Genomic DNA, 17661 nt, shown 5'->3' with positions numbered 1-17661 from the left:
TGACTGTGAGGGACACAGACTTGAGCTACATAAAATCATCTGCTGAAGGGAGAAGTAGAGAGAGAGCAGAAGGAAAAACTGAAGACAGAATAGGAGCTAGAAGCTACAAATACACTGAAATGAATACTAGAAGAAAAGGTTTGATAGATAAAGAGAGAATGAGAACCTAGGCAAGAAGAAAACCCTGCTCTCTGCTTTTCCCTCTTCAAAAATGAATGCTGTGGGAGGTCAAAAAATATGAAAATCTTATTCTCATTCTGTGATTTAGAAATTGTTTTTGAGTGCTCCACCCTTACTCATCTATTAGCATCGGGCTTTTGTTTTATTAGGGAGTTTATTTTTTTTTTTTTTTCCTGCTTAGTTTAAGAAGCACATTTACTCTCTTTGTGAGAAAAATAGGCTTTCATAAATAAACTAACTAGTAGAAATGAATTAAAACTTATTTTAATTGAGGTACACTTTTTGCTACACTTTTGCTACTGTTTTGCTACTTTTTTTTTTTTTTTTTAATAGTTTTTCTGTAGCATTTCAGGGGACACTGATTCATTTTAGTTTTCAAAATACCTGAAAATCTGCTATAGATGTTTTAAATTACACTTTGACACTACTCAACTGTTATAAGAACCATTTGTATTGAGAATTCTGAAGCAGGTCTCTGAGCTGTCCATCTCCATTCAAATATGTTCAGCCACACCAATCACATCTACGTAAAGCACTGTAGTTGTGTAAGAATCTTGATGCAGATAATGCAACTGTAAAATAACCAACCTGAATACGTAAAAGAAAACCACAAAGTAAGAATCTCAGTCAGACTAAAATCTGTACCAGGTGTAGCACACCGTGGTAGCTAAGAGGGCAAAGATGTTATTTTACATGGATGGACACTGAAATCCACATTTCAGTGACGGTGACAGAAAATACTACCTTCAGTGGAAATAGAAGATGTTTGGGAAAGATATTTAGGCCACGGGAGAGGTGGGGGCAGGAAAAACCCATAAGTGTTTGAAAGTGTGTGAGAAATTATTACTTCTACATGGCTCTAACTCATGCCTCTCTTCTACAGGCTGTGGGCAATTTCTCTACAGGGTTATTGATAGGATGCAGTCTTCCAAACGATGGGAAGAAAGTAAAGGAGCGATCATAGATACCATGAACATTTAAAAGATGGACCTCCTCACAAGCAGGAAGAACTTAAACTTCCTTCTACAGGCGTTTCTCCTGTTAAACTTCCACCAACTGTATTTACAGTTTGTTTTTCATAAGGTAACATGTTTTCTCAGTTTTCCAAAGCAACTGTCAGGCAGGTGTCTCTCTGGATGTACAGCCAGTGAGGCCAGCCTCTCTCCAAGATATAGGCATCAGGTTTAGCAAACACCACCTCACCACCTGCAGGGGCCTAACCACAATATTCTGCCAAGCAGCAGCCATTCTCTTTGATGGATCAAAATTGACTTTTGAAAGCCAATTTGCACATGGTGCTAAACTAATCTGCCTCTGCTTTGTACTGATCATACTGAGAAAATACTGTTTGCTTTCAAAAGCCGTTAAAGAGCATTCTGGTGTGATTCTAAACATCACTTCAACAGTTACACTTGATTTGAAATAATAGTGCTTTTTTGTTGTGGGATTGTACAGAGCTTAAGACAAATGAATCTACAGTATGTGCCTTTATGGGATGCCATAATATAAATCCCAACAATAATGGTAGTTAAAATTGTCTGATATCCTTTGCCACTAAAGTGCGTAGCAGAACTCATTTCATTATCTCCAGGTAGAAATTTTGCTTTTATGGAATCCATAATTGGGAAGATACAGGAATATTAATAGATCCAAATGTGCAAAATGATGGCAACTCCATTGGGCTGACTGTACATGGCTCCTGCATTAGCCATCCAGCACAGCGAGTGAAGTACTACTTACCTTTAAGCACGTGAACAATCCTACTAAAGTCAAGCTTTTGTGTTTATGTCAAGCATGCACTGCCCCATTCTGCTGTAGAATTATGTATCCATAGTGCTTTGCTATCCATGATTCCAATCTTAAAACCAGAGAAAATTTCAATATGCTGATAAGAGAAAGATCAACCTTGTATGTTTACATCTGAAAGGAAATTGTGTCTCCAGAAGACTGAAGACCTCCGTTTACAGCACAGCTCCTGAAGGTGACATACCACTGAGATAATTCAAAAATGTATTGATTATTTTTTTGTTTCTACTTTGATGCTTTTTGATTAGCATTAGCAAAAATCAATGTATAGCAAAACCATTTCACTAAAAGTTAAATGTGAAAAAATAAACCTATGTTCTAAAAAAACACTGAAATACGCAAGAATTGTAATAGGCACATTGCTAATACCAGAATTATCTTCATCTTTGCGGATCTTTAACTTTACAAGGTCCTCACAGTGCTGAAGGATCTGAACAGCATCTTCCATCGAGCAATTGTCAAGTCGAATGTTATCTATTGCAAGCAACTTGTCACCCAGTTCCAGTGTCCCAGTTCTGTGAACAAGCAAACAAGCTTACATGAAATGCGAGCAACATTGAAGCAAAGTATTTCACAGTGTATAATCATTAATACAGAAACAAGATGGATTTCTTTAACAGCTATTTATTTATACATCTTGCACATAACTGCTGTGCACTAAATGAAAGTAGAAGTCTCTTACAAGCTTCTTCTGATTAACTTGAGTGTAGCTGGCCATACAGCAGAAACAGATTTTTGCTGGGAGCTTGAGTGCCTTACCTGTGAGCAACACTTCCTTTCTTGATATCAGAAATAACCAGAGGGTCCCCCGGTTTTCTACTGGATGGAGCTGTAATAAAGAATAGACACAAGCATCAGTCTTAATTTCTGCATGTGCACATAGGCTGATTCTACCCATAAGCAGTGTGTAAGAAATACTGATCTACCTACATTATATTTGTCTCTTTCCCCTACACTATACATACATGAATACAAACAGTAGCATCATATTACTAAGACTCTAAATACTATTTCTCAAAAATTAGAAAATGACAGAATTAAAGGTGACCAGTGCAAAATAAATTTAACCTGAGATGTCTGAATTTTGGCTCTGGCCAGGGCTCAACCATGCAAAGCTCAGTGATTCATCTTAAAATGCTGTGTAGCTACAACACACAAGGGAAGACTTCTGTTAGCAGAACCTTTCAGCACAACTATTGATGCTGACCTTTTGCCAGAATATTTCTGTCAGTCATAAATCATGTTTTATTAGATCCCCAACCAACAGAGCAGTTCTGGCTAAATTTCTAGAGTGGGCTACACCACATTCGTTACACCCACTACTGTCTCATTCAGTGCTTACGGCAGAGGCATGAAGATGGTGCTGACTAGATGAGAAAGGAGCCATCTCCTTCCTGATAAATCAGATGCTGTGGATGACTGCCAGACGTACCACTGGGCTGATACAGTTATCACCTTTGCACTGATGTAGCTTGTTTCACATGCATGCTTGCTTCACTGTGACTCACAGATTCCTCTGAAGTAAACATATGGACCTTCTGACGAGTAACCTTCCTCCTCTAACTCTGCTGCTCAGCTTTATGCATTGTGGACCTCTCCCCACTTTGGGCTGGGGATAGAACCATGGCAATTCCAGCAATGTTCAAATCAGTAAACCCCTCACCAGACCTCTCCATGCCCACCTAACCCATCTCTTCTTAGAGGTATCTGATATAATTTTCTATTTGCTCTTTGTCCATCATGATAAAGAGGATGCTCTGCTCTACAATGACAGTCATTGCAATTTTTTAACAACTTGTGCAAAAGTTTGTGACAAGTTTCCCTTGGCGAGTTGTGCAAGCCATTCACAATGCTGTTTAGCTTAGCTATTTTACTTGACTTTTGGTTGTATGGGAAGCAGTTAACTACCCCAGAGGGAGAAGACAACTGTGACTCATATGCATTTTAAGTGCCCGCACTTTAAAATTTGGGTATTGATACAGTTTTTATTAAACTGCTTTCACAAAAACTATCAGTACTAAACCAAACAGTCCTTCGTTATTCCAAAGAAAGAAGAGAAAAATCAAAAAAGGGCAGAGATGAAACTCAAAACGTGAATCCACAGCGTACACATGGACGCAAGGAGTAAGATATTGCACATGTAATTACCACACTGTCGAACTGAACAAGTGTGAACCAGCAGCATTTTTGTAATTTACCCTGTGCTATTAATTGCCTGCTGGATTAAAGTCTTTTTGCAGGCAGCAAATGCAGTTCAGTGTGAAATTAATACTCCTATGCCGACAAGCTCTTAATAGGCATCTACACCACATTTTCTTTTTTCCTCTATGTTTTATTCTAGTTGTTCAACACTCATGACATACTACAAACTATTTAAGTTCTGTTGAAGAGAGAAAATCGATTCCCTCCTGAACTTTTGTACTGCACATCACCACAGCCTGACTGGTCCCAAACACTGGCAAACAGACTCCATCCCCCGCAAAAAGACTGAGTACTATGATCCTCAGTTTACAGATGAGGAAAGAAAACCCAGGAACTTTTCGGTCAGAGCATGGCAATTTTCAGTGAGCAATTTGAGATACCCATGCCCTAATTTTTCACAACAGCTTGTAGTATATAACAGCTTCTATGTTAAGCACAACTACTGGCATTTTCAGAAACAGCTGTAAACACTCAATATTTTGACAAGTGCAACCCCAGGATCTCAACTTTTCTCTGGAAAATCAAGCAGACACCTGTGGAAAGTGTCTTTTTTTTTTTTTTTCCCCCCTCTCCCCCTCTCTCTTTTTCCCTGTGAAGTGACTAGCATCTCAGCACAACTCTATCACAGGGAAAAGGAAAAAACTAATTTCTCCGGGGTAGCATTAAACTATCTTGACCATGAGATCACCTCTTTTTGCTTTCTGCAAGCTTCCACTTCATTCATTATGCAGCCTTCATCCCATTCGCTACACAGTACTGTTATTTCTCCCCAGACAGCAGAGAAGGAAGAATCCCAGGGAGAAGGCAATATTTGACCATTTAATTAAAAAGATATCCTCACGAATTAACACAAGATGTTTGAAGTGACACTGTATGGCCTTAAATGTCCATTTTTGTTTCGTTTCAGACTTATTTTTGATTAAAAAAAAAAAAAAAAGAAACAATTACAAGCAATATCAAACCCACACTTCCAAGACCACAAGCAGGCATAAAACCTTGAGATTTACAATGCAGATCCAGGTGACAGAATCACATGGGGAAGGGACAGGGAGGGAGATGAGAAATTTGCTGCTACTAGAAAATGCTGTAAATTAGGAATACTGAGGTCTAGGCTTGGGAAGGGCTCCAGTCCCTTGTGCTCCTAGTCTGTGTCAAATCCTTTTCCCACAGTTCTCTCTTTCCTTGCAATCTCCATTGTGGCATCATACACATGCTGCCCTGATGTTATTTTTTCCCCCACCATAACAGTTCCTTGTCACACCTGCTTCTTTCTCCTCACCTTATGGGCTCACCCATGTCCAGCCCTCTTGTGGAAGTCCCAACACCCCGCACTCATTATCACACCTCAGTCTCTTCCCTTGTTTCCCGTCTCCCTGTTATGGCTATCTACTTGGTTTCTTTCCTCATCCAACAAAGATCAAATCTTTTCTCCCCCGATTCAGTTCTTACTGCACCTACTGTTGAGATCCTGGGGAGATCTTACACAGTCCGTATGATGAACTGCAAGTAGTGAAGAGTGCCTAAAGTGGTAAATTTAGCGTTGTAACTGGAACTTTGATCTTCAGCAAGCTCCCTCTCTATAAATGACTCTAGGTCTCAGTTCCCAGCCTGTACCCTACTCATACTAGTAAAGGCACACTTTGCCTGCCTGCCTCTAGTCCCTACGTAGAAGCAAGTTTAGTGAAACGTTGTTAGATTTGTAGATTAGCTGTTCTATTAGGTAAAAAACAACCAAACCAAACAAACAAACACATATTTTGCTATTTTTATTTATTTATTTTTTTAATTCTACTGCTAACTCAAAGGAAAAAAAAAACAACAAACATTGCAGGTTAAACAGAGAATTTGGGTGGATATCTTACCCAGTAATAATCTGCTTACTAGACTCAGCCTGGTTTCAAGTTTTAGAGTTTGATCAAACTCTGAACAAATTGCAGAGGAAAAAGCTCATAGGATGGAAAAAATATTTTTTATACAAAGTCAGCCTACTTACCCACAATGACAGTAGGATAGGATAGGATAGGATAGTTCAGTTGGAAGGGAGCTACAAAGATCATCAAGTCAAACTGCCCTCAAGGCTAACTAAAAGTTAAAAGTTATTGAGGGTATTGCCCTAATGTCCAAAAGAGCTGTTAACTAGAATTAACAGAATAGATTAGTAAGTAGTTTTCTCAGAAATAATTAAATTTATTTAAAAAATATTAGTCTATGTAAAAGTACCTAGCTGCACAAAAGTTTATCCTGAAAAAAATAAAAAGAAATCCATATTCTATTACATGGTTTAAAATCAGTATTACTGGCAAGTAAATTGAAACAGATTTGAACACTACTAGATCTCCTAGAAAGCTCTCCTTCTGTGGAATGGTTCTGTTATAAGAACACAACTATACATGCACACACACAACATGCTGTGTCATATTTTATTTATTTGGATGACCTAATTTTAAAAACTGAGGCATTCTAATTGCTCCAACCAGGTAAGTAAGAGTGAAAATGATGGTAGCTGAAGCATGAAATGCATAGTCACTTGTCTTTTCAAATTATTCAATAAGTTCTTCATTGAAGTAGGTAGCTATTAATGGGAAGAACAGATGATCTTATATATTGCAGGGATAAGGGAAGGCTAAAGGAGGATAGAAGTTCAGTACATATGTTAAGGCAGCATCGGGCAAGACCATTTTATTGATACTGACATAACTGATGTTCACTACTTAAAACTTAGCACATTGGATTAACATTAACAGTGTTAATGATGTTCATGAAACTTGAATGTGCCTTACTTCATAAGGGTTTTTACTATCAAAGGGTTTTTTGAATTGTTTTGGTTTTGATTTTTTTTTTGGGGGGGTCTTAATAAATCATGAAATAAGAGAAGCTAAATCTCTTCCCCTATTACTTTTCATGTTTCCCGAAGACTGTCTAGAGTGTTGCGTGCCACCTCAGATATGCCTTCAATACCCAGCTGGCACACTAGATGCTTTTTACCAAAGAAAACACAAAGAAATAAAATAAATTCCTCTTCCAGGATATCTGCCTCCTAACAGCTAACTTAGAAGAAGTTCTGGACTTAAAATTAAGCATACGTTCAGATGCCAACCTGAGGAGAGCCCTACATTTTTCTTCTGACAAATAGTGCCTATCTTGTCCATTTTGGTCATTTTCTGACTTTGTCAACCAAACAGCAAACTACACATGGGATACGGAAAACAAAATAGGCATTTTCTGAGATGTTTGGATAGAGACAGCACTTTCTCACTCACTGTTAACTCCACAGCCTTGAAAACAAAGATGATGAACCGCACTAGCACTTAAACAGATCAAGTCCAAATGTGATCTCCTGCAGCATCCCTGTTTAAGCCTGGTCATAGCAACTCCCTTGACTTTCCTTTAGTTATTCCATTTGGTTTTCAAAGAAATCACATTGCTTCCTGACAATATCAGTAAAAAATGAGATGCTAATATGTTAAAATACCATGACAAAAATTGGACAAAGTGGATAGAAAACATTTATATTTTGCAAATCACATTGTCTCATTTAGGAGATAATTAGAACAGAGGAAAGTACTGAAAAACAAGTAAGAAATGAAGCAATTCAAGGCTTTTACCAAGGAAATTTACATTTTTTCAGTTAATAGTATAAATGCTTTAAAATCAAACAAAGAGCTAATCTTAGACGAATTTTATATGCATTAAATACTACCAGCACCTGGGATTATTATATATAACAGAAAATTTAATTTACATATTAAAGATACTGCAGTATACTCAGAAGAACAGAGCCAAGACCAATCAGGTGTTCCTCTGGTTACATAAAGCACTGATTTTATGAAGCACAAAGTTTTGGAATTAAATTCCAAGTAAGGAAGGTATGCCAAATTTGGAAGAGTGAATAACACTAAATCTCTGGAACATCAGTTTTCCATTCAGTCTATTCCTCTAGTCAAATAGAAGTACACGATGTCCTGAATTCCAAAAATCAATACAAATCATATTACTAGAAATGTAGTATTTTTACTGTAATCCTATAAATCATGACTGATTTTAAGAATATTTATATAAAACAGCCTCTCTCCCCATTTTCTGTTTCCTCAATATTTTCATTTGCATAAATACGTGTAGACCTATGATTTTTCTTCAAGCATCACATTTTAGGGAGTCTAACAATTATGCATTCAAGTCTGTAACACAAGAAACAGGTCTGCAATGTCTTTCATTTGTTCCTTAGATGTAATTCTTAGCACTGAGCTCCCTGCTGTATTTTTGATTAACTTTTTTCCATTGTGCTGCTAAAAGATTTGAGAATATAAGTCAAGGCACAATCTTTCCCCAAGATACATGAATAATTCCAAAGACAGATTATTAGCTTAGAAAGGCCACTACCATAAAAAAAAATAATTAATAATAATTTCAGCGAGGCCAGATGCAGCACTGCCATTACGTACAGTGAATGTAAGTCTGTTAGCTTGGATATAGATTGTTCCTCCATCCACCAGAAGTTGAACTTGGTATGCTGGACCTTACCTGATCAAAACGCAGTCCTAACAGAGCTTTTACCCCAAATAAGAAACATTTTGATTTCAAACAAATACCAAATACTTTTTTTGAGAATTACACTAATGCACACCCTTGTTACCTTCTTCAACCACCTCTGAAGCCCCTGGTGAAAGAAGATTTTGCAACGTGACCTGCACATTTAGGACTGTCCACAAGTTGCACAGGTTGAGGATGTATCTTCAAACTGCGTCCTGAAGCAGAACACAACCTATTGTATGTGGATTCCCATGCCTGTGAGAACCCTTGAGGTCAGCGGGGTTCTGCAACAGGCCATGACTAGTTTTGCTTGCACCTTTCTTAGCTATGGAAGTAGTTTCACATGTGCTTAATTCTAATTATCTGTTTGTTTGTTTTAATTAGCTTTAATGAGAGTTAAATATATGTTACACATGAAGGGATAGGTCAAGCTTTCGGCCTGGCAAACTTCTGGCATCTTTAACTGCTATGGGGGGGGATAGAGATCTGTCACAGGATATTTCATCAGGGAAAGAGCACTGCTAATCACCCCATTCTAGAAAAAAAAAAAAAAAAAAAAAAAAAAAGTTTACACCAAAATAAGCATAAGCCTACAACTATAGGACCTACTATCTGCAGATTATCCCATCACCACGGTCTTAAAAATAAGCACTTCCACTTACAACTTATCGTGATGCCAAGTTCCACATTATGCTTCTTTGGTAGTTTGACATGAAATGTTCCACTGCTTGGTATAACAGATTCTACAAAAAAAAAAAAAAAAAAAAAAAAAAAACAAATAAAAATAAAAATTAGATAATTTATATGACACAGCAATTCTGAGTTCATGGAACTACACATGTAAACTGATGAAATCACATCAACATCACTAGTCAGGGGCGAAACACGGGTGCTGAAGTGAAGGAAGTAGGACATACAAAGTATGATTTATATCTCTATTGGTAATTTCACAGTAACTCAATTTTTTTTAAGGTTTAACTGAATTTATGGTGATTGCACAGACCAGCAGCCAGCTGAGACTGCATGTTTTTAGCTTGTATGCAATTTCTGTGAGCACACATGAAAACGTTAGCATTGGCAGATAGGTTTTAATTAAAAGGACAGGAGATCAAGTCTTAAGAATTTCAGGCTTTTGTTGCTGTAGATCTAATACATTTTTAACTATTTGCTAATGCAAGTGCCATGGATTTTACATCTACTGGGAAGAAATGAGATCAAAACTGCACTCATGAAGAGGCATCTAGAGCTGACTGAGACAAAAAAAAAATACACAGCACTGCACTGAATTCTGACTTTTCACACTGCTGCTACCAAGAGTTTGTTGGCTTGAAGAAGAGCGAATTACAATTCCAGCTATTTAAGTACATAAACATACATATGGCAGGAGAGTCCAATGATGAGTATAAGTCTGCTGTTATGGAGCAAATGGGATGAACATAAGTCCAGGGACCAAAACACAAACCTTATTGTCCTTGTGACTTGAGGCATATTTAAATGTGAATTTTCCATTATTTTGTTTTCATAATTTTTAATATTCCATTTCCTATTTATACAGATGCATAAATTGTATTTCACCATTTTTTTTACAGTATACTTGATATGTACATATTAAAATACCACAAAGAATTATACTAAGAACATTTAGCCTGCTTCTGACATCATGATTTATAATACCATTAACAATAACTATACAACTATAACTATACTATACTATAACTGTACTATGGAAAATACAGCACATCCAACACTGTCACGACTTCAGAGGAGCTACTCTCAGATAAGCACATAAGTCTTAAAAGTTTTTACTCTTAGTGGAGTAATGCACATACATGAAGTGTACATGTTTGTTTTACACAATTTATGATTATATAGATGTATTCTGTATGCTTAAACACATTACGGAAGAAAGGAAATGTATTAGTAATGATAAAGGCTCACCAACAACATTAACAATGACTTTTCTGATTTTTACTAATTCAATTTCTAATTTATTTTTATTTTTTTAAAGATAGTGCTGAGTTAAACTCTCCAGACTTTTCTGCTTACCCATCCTTTTATAATACTTTTTTGTCTAGTAACACATTTCATTAGCTGTCCTGTGGAGGATTTGTCTTGACTCATCAGAGTATTTCTATCTCAGGGCAGAAATTTGTCTGGAAATAACTTAGAGGAAGGACTGTCACCAGATACTTCTAAGGACTTGTCTTTTCTATTTGTGTTCTGAAACACGCTGCAGGGCTAAGTGGAATGAGAAAGCTGCACAAAAAGACACATGTTTCAAGCAGCTCACATGAAAACTGAATGGTGTATTTGAGAATAATGTCCCCACCTTTGATACCTAACACTTGCAATATCCTTAGGATTTATTCCTTTGCTTTTCTTACAAGACAGAATAACAGTACATTCATACCTGCAACATCAAATTCTATTTCCAAGGTGACCTTGTTGGTGATAGAGGAGTCTCTGAGCAGTTGATTGGCCTCATCAAATGTGCTGTCTTCTGTTGGGATACCATTTATTGCCACTACTCTGTCTCCTATTTGCAGGACCCCACACCTTGGCACACAATCATAGAAAAACATCATCAGACGTGCATGTTATCAGAACCAGTAATATTAATAATAAAAGACACACGCAACCTAACCTCAAAGGAGAAGTGCAAGAGCATCTCCAAAGGCACCTGAGGACAACCCAAATTGCTGCTGCCCCTTTGCACCCCAACACTATCAGCACTGCCAGCATGGGTGCCAGGACCCATGAAGGGGGCATAGCCTTCATGCCACCACTCCACCCATGGACATCACCTCTCACCCCAGGCTACAGGTGTTGCAGCACTACAATGGCATCTAGAAGCTGCCTGTGCAACTACTGCTTATCTGTATGAACTCATGCCATGACTAAAAACATACAGAAGTATAACAATGCAATTGTAATGTTGAGATGAAACAAATAGTAAACCAGCTCCTCCCAGTCACGATTCTGGTATTTCTCCAGTTTTCGTTCTGTACCAAAACATTAAAGAATGCGATATGATTTCCCCCCATGGCATGATGAATTATTACTGCTTTGACTTCAGCAATGTTCTTGATTTTTGTTTGTTTGTTTTTGTTTTTGAATGAATATAGCTTCTAGTCTCCCGCTGGAGGACTCTGGATGATGAAAGCATTGATGCTTGTCATTCTTCTTATAGCTGACCAAGCATATGAAGTACCATTGTCAGAACAGACAGTTTGTTACTTGACACGCTTCCATTGAGCAACGCCCTGCAGTTTAGCACAAATCAAAAGCAACAAGCCCAAACTACCTCAAGGAATGCTCATCAAAATGTACTTAGCAGTCATCTGGAAGAACCTCACCTTTCTGCTGGACTGTCAGACTCAATATAGGAAATGAGGGGTGGAGAAGACAAGGTCTCGGTAGCAAACACGCTACCCTGGAGCTGTATCCCAAACCCTACTATAGGGTCAGCTGTCAGCACTACTTCCGTGGTCTCTGTGTGGACGACCTGCCCCGCCAAACCAACAGTGCTAGAGGCTAAAGACACTATAAAACAGAGCAGACCAGGAATAAAGACATTCGTTCATACACGGACAGCAGAAATTTCATTGCTCTTTGAGAAAATTGATCTGTACAATAAAACTAGTCAACAAAACAGCCCTTTAAAATTCAATTTAGGCTGAAGTTTATAAATGATGTATAAACAGTTATGACATATAAGAGAATAGAGAATCTGGTTATAGGTTATAACGCAGAAAGATAGTTCACGTATTGAGCAAAATACATTTGTTTGATACCCCCACCCCAAAAACCTCCAAACATCCCTGAATTCTGTTTGCATTAAGTTTGAGGCATGGATGGGCAGAGTTTTCACAGTAGCTAAGGGATTTAGAAGCACGACCCCAGCTGTTATTCAGGCTGATTCCCAGGAGCACTTCTGAACATCTCACAGCAATGTATTGTTCTTAGCAACAAAGCACACGCTCCAGGCTTGCTTGCAAGAAATAGGGATGCCTTTTTCTTATATCAACTTGCACGTTTACTACACATCAGCAATATGTCAGGCTAACTGGGTAATGTAAGTTGAACTAGCATCTCTGTCCTAGCAATCAGCAACTCTAAAGAGATTGTGAGAAAAAATAATTTCCATGGAGTCTCTCAAAGGAACTGGCGAACCATTTTCTGAAAAACCCTGGCAGCTTCTTCTGCATTTCCAAGATTCCTGCTCTACTCCCTCCCTCTATTCTCATTCTGAATAGGATGGGTTACAGAACAAATCAGAATGAAAACAATATTGAGATTCAATGCAGTTATCTATGAAAGAAACCTTTGTGTTTTTTTTTGACCTCTTCCTAAAAGTAATTTGAACTATTGCTTGAACTCTCCCAGCGACAGACTACTGTCTTTCATTACATCATACACAGAAAGTTAGACTTTTTTTTCAGTATTTGTTCAGATCAGTAAAGCAATGTTTTGGTATTGTAATGATAATCCTCTAGTGATGAAGATTTTGAATGTTTTCACATTATAAACCTATGCTATTACCTCTGCACCTCTGAAGTCCCTCAAGACCTATTTCTTCCTGCATTAGCTACCAAGAATTACATAAAAAGTCATGGTTTATCTGAGGGATAGTTTAAATTTCTTCTTCTTCTTTTTTTTTTTTTTTTTTTTTTTAAGATATGAAGAAAAATTTGTCCTTTCTTTTACCTTATAGATAATACTAACACAGCTGTACAAAGATGTCAGAGGTTCTATAAATATTTCCCTTTCTTTGAGGCTACAAGCACTAGACCTGCTCTGAAACAGTATCAAGAGTGATTAATGTGGCACCAGTCAGCAATGATGACTCCAAAAGTTGCAGAAGTCTCATTTGTCAAAACTCATGAGTTTCTGTTTTCTCCCAGAAAAGCTACTTTCAGTAATACATTTGACTCTGAAACCAATTCTCTTTTCCTTACTAAATTACTGTGAATTCTCATGTCTTATTTTCATTTTCCTTTGTAAGAATACTCTTATTTCTTTTGTTCAATAGCATCCTTCTTACTGTTTCCTTTATCTGTACTGAGTAGTATATGCTCATACCCAAATACAAATATTAATACTAATGATCTATTTTCAGAAATGGCGATCAGGTTTAGCATTTACTGCATGTAGAAAATAGGTTTCTCCAGCCCTCGATACTGTGACAGCTAAAGTATAACTAAAACAAATAATTCAAAGTTAATAATAATAGATCCCCTAACCCACCTTCTAGAAATTTCTAAATTTAGAGCATCCAAGCTCAGAAAAGTTCCACTATCACTTTCTTTAGTATCATACAACAATTCCTTGTTAGCTGAAACTTCGTTTCCTATCGCTTGTGTCCATTCCTACTCTGCTGTATGCTTCTTACTCTTCTTCTAATACCCTACCAAGAATCTAAAGGTCTCATAACATTTATTTAAACTTTTAGGACAGTTAACATTTTAATTCATATTGTGAAATTGTTAATATTTATGAGATTTAAAACTCTCCCTGACAAATACTTTCATGATGTGGACACTTGTAAGTGTCCATTTAGACACTTTGAACCATTAGGACCATTAGGAACCCCTCCTACTCCCAAAGAAAATGAAACAAAAAGGGGACCAAAAGGAGCAGAGATGAAAATACTATTCTGAATCATGTAACAAAAGCTTTCTGTCAAGCTTCTATAAAATGTGACATGACTTCACACTGGTTGGAATTTATAATTCAACAACTGTGGCAAGAAACACTGCCTATTTTTTTCGGCTGTGTGATGCACTTAAAGCTGTAGACACCACAAAGCAGACTTTGCAAGGATTCTCATTGTTTTAAAAAGGGCGCATCAATGGGTAAATGGCCCCAGTGAATCCTGTTTGCTGCTGCTATGGGACATATCCTAGCACCCTTTTTTTCTTTGCTTCCAATTCTTAGTGACAATTGTGGGGCCTAGTTTACTATATGCTATTCATTATGTAAACCATAGTCTTGAATTTGAAGGTTATGTACTTTTTACTTTTATTCCTGCAGCTGTAAGAGAAGCAGAACAAGGTGTCATCAAAGCTAAATATGTAGTCTCCTCTCTGAACCTTGGAAAACCCAAAACGTTTACTTCTCCTCCTGCTAGCAGCTAACTTGGATGTGCTGAGAAGACTTCTACACAGCCCGAATACCTATCACGTAAATTGGTATAAAATTATTTCTGAATTTCAAGGACTATTATGAACCTATTACAAAATACTTCAGGATTTAAACTTTAACCAAATAAAAAACCTAAGTATTTTCACAATGAGTATCATAATTAAAAAAAAAATGCAGAGGAAGAATAAAGATGGAAAACAAGTGGCACAAATAAAGCACGTGACAGCAGAGCATGCTTTCAATTTTTACAGCCACGTCTGGAAAGATCTGCATAATTAATGCAATAATTGCAAACTCCTGGCTATAAAAGTGTTGTAGCACTCTGTACCATTATGCTTCATTATCATAAATTTTGGAATGATCACTAATGTAGGCAAGTTTTGCTAAATAATTGGCAATGCAAACTTTATAGCACCCTTTGTCAATACATCCTTTTCTTGCCAAATGATATCCCAAAAGATTTTATTGTTACATTTAAAAAAAAAAAAAACACACAAACAAACCCTTGAAGGATTAAAAAAAAAAAGGATCACTGAAATGAAGAGAACTTGCTATTCCTTTTCTATGAAAAGGACAGCAGTCAGTGCTACCTGGTTCTCACGAGTCTCCCACAGAGGGAGAGGGCAAAGTTTTCCAAGTCTTGTTGATGGGAGGTGGAAGGGTACAGGACCAGTCTTTCTCTATCATGTAGCACTTGTAGCACATTCAGTCCAGTGTGGTTCTCTTAAACTGGCTGTTATTGCAGTCACAAGTACAGGTAGAAGTCTAGCAATAGCAGGAAGGCGCTCTGCGTGTGCTGAAAAGCAAGCTCACAGAAAGGGCAAGCAAGCCTGGGTGGCCTGTTAGTTCCTCTAAAGCTAGCTCTGATTCAGGGTTGCTGATGGAGTCACTGCTCATAGCGAAAACAGACTCTGCCCACCCCATCCCACCCCCAGTAACGGGGCCAGTTCCACACACTTTGTAATGCTGTATATCCAGACCTCACAATAAGGCAAATGCAGAATAAACTACCCCACAACAAAGCCTCATCCTAGTATCTCCTAGCCAGAGATTTGCTTAATCATAGCAGATTCTCATCTTTGAGGTGGGCTGCAGTGCTTTTGTGACTGTCCCACTGAATCTAATGTCACTGGCCTTGCTTTGAGACTTTGCAGGAAAACACATTGCAGGTTAAGGCCTCCTTGAGTGAAAACTATCTGAAATATCAACAACAGAAGTAACAACTGTCTCCAAGATCCATAATCATAGTAAAATTGCTTTCAGGGTTATCAGTTCTTTGCTGTGTAGAACTGCTACAATACAGCAGAAGTTAAGAACTGTAATTTGCATCCAGCATTATATTACTATTTAAAGCAATTAGTATTAGTGCAAAATTACTACTTTTTCTCATGTGCATGTGAGGACAAATAAGAGCTGGATCCCTACTGATACCATAGCACGGATGGGCACACTATCTCCCCATGACCCCAACGAATGCATTAGAAGCTAATGTTTCATGAGTAGTGATAAATGGCTGATCAGATTAAAAATTAAAAAAATGTACTTACAGGCAAAGTTATGTAAAAATATTTGCTTTATAAAAGAAATAAGAGCAAGCAAGCAACAAAAAAAACTCTGCAAGAAAGCAAGACCTCAGTTCCTCTCTCAAATGTTTCTTCTCAACTCCATAGTGACTGGGCTTGGTTGGAGGCTGCTGTTTTGCCCAGATTTTGCTATGACCATGGGAAATCTTGAATATGGGGCAGCAGCTCATTTTTCCAAACTGAACCTGTGAGCATTATTAGCTGTAGCAGATTTTTGCATTTTGTACTTCTGTGCTCTGAAAGAACTGAGCTGATGCTGGCCCTGAGGATAACGGGTTGACAGACAAGCCAGAAGGAGGGATGGCCCTTACGTGGAGTCTAGGAAACATTGCACTGATACAGCCGTACTTTTATCGGCCCAGTGAATACTTTGCAAGATACCAAGTGGAACAGACTGAAATATATCCAGCCTGGCTTGGGAAATTACTGGCTCATGGGAAATTCATGCTTTGAATCCAAGAGAATGGCCAGAAACAAGGCTATTTAGTGTTCATCATTATTTTTCACTCTTTCTCACAAAAATGATTGTACAGGCTGTGGTGTAGGTGTTAACATCAAAACTACCTGTAAAATATAACAGCAAGCTCTTCTCTTTCTGTAATGGGATAGTTGAGCTTACCAGCAATCTGTGTTTGACTATTCAGCTATGAATTTTATTCCCCAATGAAAATGGGAAGAGTCTGAAAAGGAATTTGAAAATCACTTCTATAATGGTATGACAAACCAATGCAGGATTGTCTGAAGAAAATACTGCTTTATATATTTCAGATGAAAGAGTTCAGCCATATGGCCTCTGCTTATCTCCTTTTAGCATTGGATAAATATTAATATGCTGCTGTTTCCCCACATCTAACAGAAATGCCAATTGTTTTCCCTTCTACCTAGTATAAGGTACCTTGTACCTTTTTCTTTTTTCTGTATCTTCCCCCTCCTCCACCCATTCATTGCACATTTTGAGCAATTGCTGTTACCACCTACAGGAGCTTTTGAAGTCCTTCTTTTTCATCCTCCGCCTCATCATTGTCCCACGCGGGCTGGTGGAGTAGAGGCTGCGAGGTAAGGTCCCCATGTTCAGGGAACTCAGGCTGTATGCACTCATGGAGGTAGGAGAGAAGGATGAAGACACCAAAGCTGCTGTAAGAAATCAAACACTTGGCAAACAGCACTCAGTGCAGCACATGCCTATAACTCATCAATGAATTAAACCATGTGTATG

At 37.8% G+C, this 17661-nt stretch overlaps 1 protein-coding gene across 6 annotated transcripts in view; it reads right to left on the bottom strand.

The window, feature by feature from the left end:
• Positions 1-17661, bottom strand: part of GRIP1 (glutamate receptor interacting protein 1) — a 325481-nt gene that overhangs the window by 30573 nt on the left and 277247 nt on the right. For 4 of the 6 annotated variants that reach the window (XM_082784855.1, XM_082784860.1, XM_082784859.1 and 1 more), the window contains 6 exons: positions 17424-17579; positions 12075-12261; positions 11129-11274; positions 9381-9461; positions 2746-2815; positions 2356-2501 (listed from right to left, as the gene is read on the bottom strand). In XM_082784855.1, coding sequence (XP_082640981.1) covers positions 2356-2501; positions 2746-2815; positions 9381-9461; positions 11129-11274; positions 12075-12261; positions 17424-17579 — 786 coding nt within the window. The remainder of the gene's footprint in view (positions 1-2355; positions 2502-2745; positions 2816-9380; positions 9462-11128; positions 11275-12074; positions 12262-17423; positions 17580-17661) is intronic. The other 2 variants (XM_082784856.1, XM_082784858.1) reach the window with 2 other exon arrangements.

This window comes from Aythya marila (assembly GCF_965140915.1).
Source record: "Aythya marila genome assembly, chromosome: 1".
In the NCBI taxonomy this organism is placed as follows: domain Eukaryota; kingdom Metazoa; phylum Chordata; class Aves; order Anseriformes; family Anatidae; genus Aythya; species Aythya marila.
Note: the sequence above shows the minus strand (reverse complement) of the source record. Positions and strands in the feature narration are given on the sequence as shown.